Source organism: Anarrhichthys ocellatus, unplaced genomic scaffold, assembly GCF_004355925.1.
Source record: "Anarrhichthys ocellatus isolate YVR2014 unplaced genomic scaffold, GSC_Weel_1.0 scaffold2391, whole genome shotgun sequence".
Lineage (NCBI taxonomy): Eukaryota > Metazoa > Chordata > Actinopteri > Perciformes > Anarhichadidae > Anarrhichthys > Anarrhichthys ocellatus.
The window spans coordinates 1,908-7,795 of record NW_022282365.1 but is presented as its reverse complement, the minus strand read 5'-3'; the positions used below and the strand labels follow the sequence as shown (position 1 = coordinate 7,795).

General features: G+C 44.2%; 1 protein-coding gene across 1 annotated transcript in view; it reads right to left on the bottom strand.

Moving 5' to 3' along the window:
• Positions 1 to 615: 615 nt before the first annotated feature.
• The window catches only part of LOC116378315 (endonuclease G, mitochondrial-like), a 6,852-nt gene continuing 1,579 nt past the window's right edge, over positions 616 to 5,888 (bottom strand). The window contains exons 3-6 of the mRNA XM_031840164.1: positions 4,457 to 4,598; positions 4,280 to 4,389; positions 4,126 to 4,207; positions 616 to 1,445 (exon numbers count right to left, since the gene is read on the bottom strand). Of these exons, the coding sequence (XP_031696024.1) occupies positions 1,248 to 1,445; positions 4,126 to 4,207; positions 4,280 to 4,389; positions 4,457 to 4,598 (532 nt within the window). The 3' untranslated portion in view covers positions 616 to 1,247. The remainder of the gene's footprint in view (positions 1,446 to 4,125; positions 4,208 to 4,279; positions 4,390 to 4,456; positions 4,599 to 5,888) is intronic.

Here is a 5,888-nt window from a genome sequence, read left to right as displayed (position 1 = left end):
CGCCGCGATACTTTGTGCGTCAGCGCCGCGATACTTTGTGCGTCAGCACTGCGATACTTTATATGTCAGCACTGCGATACTTTATGTCAGCACTAGGGGTGCTTTATCTTAGTGTATAATGTACTTCATAAAGTACACAGCGTCCCGTTCATGAACATAAACATTAAAGACGTAACCTGTGACGTCACTTCCTGTTGTAACCTGTGACATCACTTCCTGTTGTCCAGAGGTCATCGACTTCCTGCAGCTGAAGGTGGCTCCTCTCCTGGAGGAGAAGCTGAGGAGACTCGGCCGACAGAAGAAGCAGGAGGAGACGCAGGAGGAGAGACACTTCCTTCTGTCCGACGTCATCTCCTCACACGATGAAGACGACGACTTCACCGAGTTGGACAACAGTCAGCTGACAGCCGGCCAATCGGGACGCAGATAGCTGTAGTGACATCACTTTCTGTCAGAGTGGGACTAAATATTTAATCCTCAGTTTACCATCAAATGTTAATTTTTATCAAATATATATATATTCCAACTAAGAATATAAAGTGTGTCCGTGTGTATTTAGTGAAGGATGTCACATTAACTCTGAGAGCAGAGATGAACTATGACAACAAACAGACAAACTGTTATTTTGCTTTATTATTGCTGCTTAAAAACAATTAATTCTGTCAGAAAGGACGTTTAGTTTTTAGTGTGTATTTACAGAGCAGGAAGTGACATCACAGCTGACCAATGGAGACACATTCTGATCGGATCAGTGGGATTTTATTTTGAAGATCCTAATGATTGATTTTCAGGCTGTTTCTGATATTTTGTCTTTAATGTTGTAATGAAAGATTTTTATTTCATTTACATAGAACTTTAAAAAAAAAAAACGATTTATGAGCATAAAAATATGTAAAACTAGAGTTTTAATGATCATCTGGAGAATTTAATGTCAAAGATAATGTTTTAATTAATTTATTAATTTACAGACAACATTAAAGCCATTAAGTGTCTAAAGAAACAGGTTTAGATATTTAATAAATTCATTTCTTTAATAAATTTTATAATCTAATCAGAATTTATTTGAAATAATAAATATTTTACACAAACATTCAGATTCATACAAATGTCACATGAGTACATCGTCGCGCATAACTACATGGCCATGAAGTCCATCTGAAGAGGTGCATTGTGAGTAGTGGAGGTCATCTGAGGAGGAGCATTGTGGGTAGTGGAGTCCATCTGAAGAGGAGCATTGTGGGTAGTGGTCATCTGGCCGTGATGGCCTGCAGGCTGCTGGTTCTCTTCATGATGTTCGGCACAAAATGGAGTCCTGAGGCTCTCTCGATGGTTTCTATGGGAACCAGGAAACGCTCCAGAGGAACCTGCTCATCTATTGGTTCGTTGGGTAAAACATACGACCAAAGCTCCACCCCTTTACCATCTACCTGCTCCAGGATCAGCACCTGAGGAGAAACAGGAGAACCAATCAGCTCACAGGTCAACACCTTCATCATCATCATTATCATCATTACCATCATCATCTAAAGTCTTGTTATCTTGAAGTGTTTCTGTAACTAGACCTCGGCAACTTTTGGTTACCAGTCATGCTGTATGTATGCTGCCATACACTTTGGCCAAGTGTATGGCAGCAGTGTTGCCTAAGGATGAGAGTGGTACTACTCATGCCACATTTACTGGGAGGTTGGTATCCTCGTGCGTAACAGGGTTTCTTCTGTTTGTTCTGTTGACAGTGAGTGGAGTATTACTGGTTGTTTCTGGTTGTAAGGTTGATTGAGCAGCCTGCTTGTCGTGTCGACCCCACGGGAAGAGTCCAGATGCAGCCGGAGGTTCAATACTTAAAACAGCATGTTTTTAGATGACACCCTTATGGCTGTCATCTTAAGGAAGGGAGTGTTACGTATGGTTCTATGTCCTGCTGTGAATGTTTGTGCTTGGGTGAGTGTGTGTATTCTGTGTCTTTTGAGTTCTAGGTGCAGCTCCCTAACACTCCCAAACACCTCCCCCTCTGTCCCCCCTGGTGAGCTGCATGGACACAGAGCCCTCAACATCAAAGGGCTCTTCCACCCTCCCCACCCTCTCTGTGACAACTGGCCAGGTTAGGAGACAGCTGGAGAGACTCCACCAAGGCAAGGCTGCTGGACCTGATGGCATCAGCCCCAGGGTCCTGAAGACCTGCGCCAGCCAGCTGTCTGTTGTCCTGCAACACCTCTTCAACCTGAGCCTGAAGCAGGAGGAAGTCCCGGTACTGTGGAAGACGTCGTGCCTGGTTCTTGTACCAAAAAAGACGACACCATCTGGCCTCAATGACTACCGACCAGTTGCCCTCACATCTCATGTGATGAAGGTGCTGGAGAGGCTGGTCTTGGCCCACCTCCGTCCGCAGGTGAAATCCTCACTGGACCCTCTGCAATTTGCATACCAGCCTCATGTGGGGGTGGACGATGCCATCATCTACCTGCTGCAACGAGCTCAGTCGCACCTGGATGAACCGGTGGCTCTGTGATAATCACTTTCTTTGATTTCTCCAGTGCATTCAACACCATCCAACCAGTGTTGCTGAGTAAGAAGCTTCGGGTGGTGGGTGTTAACACGTCCACCGTCTCCTGGATCACTGACTACCTCACAGGCAGACCACAGTTTGTCCGACTGGGCCGTGTGCTGTCTGATGGGGTGCTCAGTGATATTGGAGCCCCACAGGGAACTGTTCTGTCTCCCTTCCTGTTCACCTTGTACACCACTGACTTCCAGTACAACTCAGGGTCATGCCATCTGCAGAAGTTCTCTGATGACTCTGCGGTGGTCGGGTGTATAAGGGATGGACGGGAGGAGGAGTACAGGGCAGTAGTGGATGACTTTGTGGAGTGGGCCGGTAGAAATCACCTGCGTCTGAACGTGGCCAAGACCAGAGAGATGGTGGTCGACTTCAGGAGGAAGACGACGGCTCCACAACCGGTGAATGTTCAGGGAGAGGATGTGGACATGGTGGAGGAGTACAAGTACCTGGGTGTCTCCATCGACAGCAGACTGAACTGGAAGACCAACATCAACGCTGTGTACAAGAAGGGGATGAGTCAACTCTTTTTCTTGAGGAAACTTCGATCCTTCAACGTGTGCAGCAAGATGCTGGAGATGTTCTACCAGTCTGTTGTGGCCAGTGCACTGTACTTCGCAGTAGTCTGCTGGGGGAGCAGCATTGGAGCCGGAGACACCAACAGACTGAACAAACTTGTTAAGAAGGCCGGCTCCATCATTGGTTGTAAACAAGACTATCTGGAAGAGGTGGTGGAGAGGAGGACACTGAAGAAACTATTATCCATATTGGATAACCCAGACCACCCTCTCCACCACCTCCTGCAGGGACAGTGGAGCACTTTCTCCAACAGACTGATCCAGCTCCGCTGTCACAAGGACAGATATAGGAGAACATTCCTGCCCTCTGCTATAAGACTTTATAATAAATCACCTCTGGCCAGATCAATCACACAACTATAACAATGCTACACTGTTGTTTGCTGTTGGTGATCCTTGCACTACTGTTTTTTTTACCTAGATGGTTAACTTATACCATTCTATCTTATTGTACATACTGTGCATTTTTTATTTTCTTTACATTTTATTCAAATTTTATTATATTCTGCTCTGTTATCTTATTGTATTGTATATATTGAGCATCTTTCATCTTTTTATGTTTACTCTGTAACTTTGTTTGCTGCTGCTACAAACAAATTTCCCCCTGGGGATGAATAAAGTATACATCTATCTATCTATCTAACGAGTGATTGAGGGCACCTGGATGAAGACGTGGGTTACCTATATAAGCGCCTCCTTGCTCCGCCCTCTCATCTGCCTGGGTTAGGGCCTGGTCTGCAGTGGGATTTGCACACTACAGTTTACTTGTGTCCTGTAAATGAACTGGCAGCTTGGTTGTTTTTAACCTAACTTGGTGTTGTGTCCCTCCTTCTGTTGTGACTCCCGAGCCGGTCGGAACAGAAGAGCTTCAAATGTTTAGTTGAAATGATTCTGGATTCTACGAACAATCTAATGGACAACATGTTAAAGGACTCTCAAGATCTCAAAACCAGAAACAATAAACAATCATCATCATCAGACAGTCAGACTCACCTTGAAGAAATGCGTTGGCACGGCGACGTGGTTTCGTCCTAAAACTTGATATCTGACGTAGAGTTTCCCATCAGCCTCTTGCCTGAAACACACACACACACCTGGTGATGTCGTCCTGTAGCCCCTCCCACACCACAGAAGAAGAAGCGGTTACCTGGGCAGGTAGAGCGGTCCGGTGCAGACGTAGACGTTGAGGTAACGTTTGGTGAGAGAGCGACACAGTTTCTCCAGATTGTTCCAGGTGTTCTGGTTCAGGTGAGGGTTCTGTGTGTGACATCATCAGATCAGATAGTGTTGTACACACACTGGCTGTGCGTGTGTGTGTGTTCACCTGTGGGGCCACGTTGCTCAGGTAGAAAGTGTCTTCCATCGCTTTCTGACTCCACTTGTGATTGGCTGCAGCTGCCAGGTGACCTCTGTCGAAGCCACTCCCCCTAAAGTCTGCATTGGTCGACCTGTGGAAAATGTGCACGCTGGGGGGGGACGGGGGGGTCTCATTTGTTGTGTAAACCATAAAATAATGTAAACATGTATGAAAATGTGCAAATATGCTAGGGCTATCATAGGGCTGTGCACTTGCTCACTTTGACATTCTGCACCACAGCTTGAACAGATGACTCAAAGGATGCACATCCTAACCACATAAACATGCTATTATAATAATAATAATAATAATAATAATAACGGTATGACAGTAGAGTAGCTATCGGAAGCGGTAAGCCCAAACTAGGACATAAGCATCTATGACAAGTAGACGAACAGAACACATAAATACCGAAGACTCCGGTCTCATTCTCTCTCGGCCTGCGTTCTTCACAGAGACAACTAGACTTATTTTCTCTCTTCACAGAGACACGTAGCATTTTAGCACTCCTTAACAGAACATTTAGCATTCCTTAACGGAACATTTAGCATTATAATCTTTAACCCATGTGTTGTCCTGGGGTCATTTTTGACCCCATTAGACATTTGACTTCTCTAAATAAATGAGACATATTTTTGGTTTAATATTTAATGACTTTTCCTAATGTAATGGGGCCAACTGTGTAAACAAAAACTCAACATGTTGATATGTAAAGCCATTAAAACACCTAAAAATATCTCTTTCCAATTTTAGGTCAATCAGTGAGATTTGATGGTGATCTGCATATTTCTCCATAGTAACAGGGATTCTGGATGTATACGGGTTTGGGTGTTGGGGGGGTTGTTTTATTTAAAGGGATATTTAGGTAGTCAACAAAAAACTAAGTACCTGACGCATAAATTTTGGTAGCAATTTTAATTATAATAATGTTCTGGAGGTTCATATTGCTGGGGTCAAGATGATCCGAGGATAACAGGTGTTAGTCCATGTGAAGGTAACAGGAGGGTTAAATGTTGCAGAAATGAATGTTGACATGTTTTATATGTCAGGTAATGAGTTGAAACACAGAGGTGGGTGTTAATTTATACTGTATGCTTTAAATAACAGTCAAACCAGGCGGAGTCATTTTTGAACCCAGAGGACAACAGGTGTATGGCAATCGGGAGGACAACACAAGGGGTTTTAAACGGGACATGACATAATAGCATAAATCTCAACACATAACATATATCGCACCTTAACGGACAAATAGCATTATTATAGCGTAACTTTCGGTACATCACATAAATACATCTGCTTGATTCTTGTATGAACCTGTGGAGGAAATAAAACTCCTCTGATATGCCCACTCAAGGGATATAGAGAAATCCAACCTGAGTACATTTTGTGCTCCTAGTGA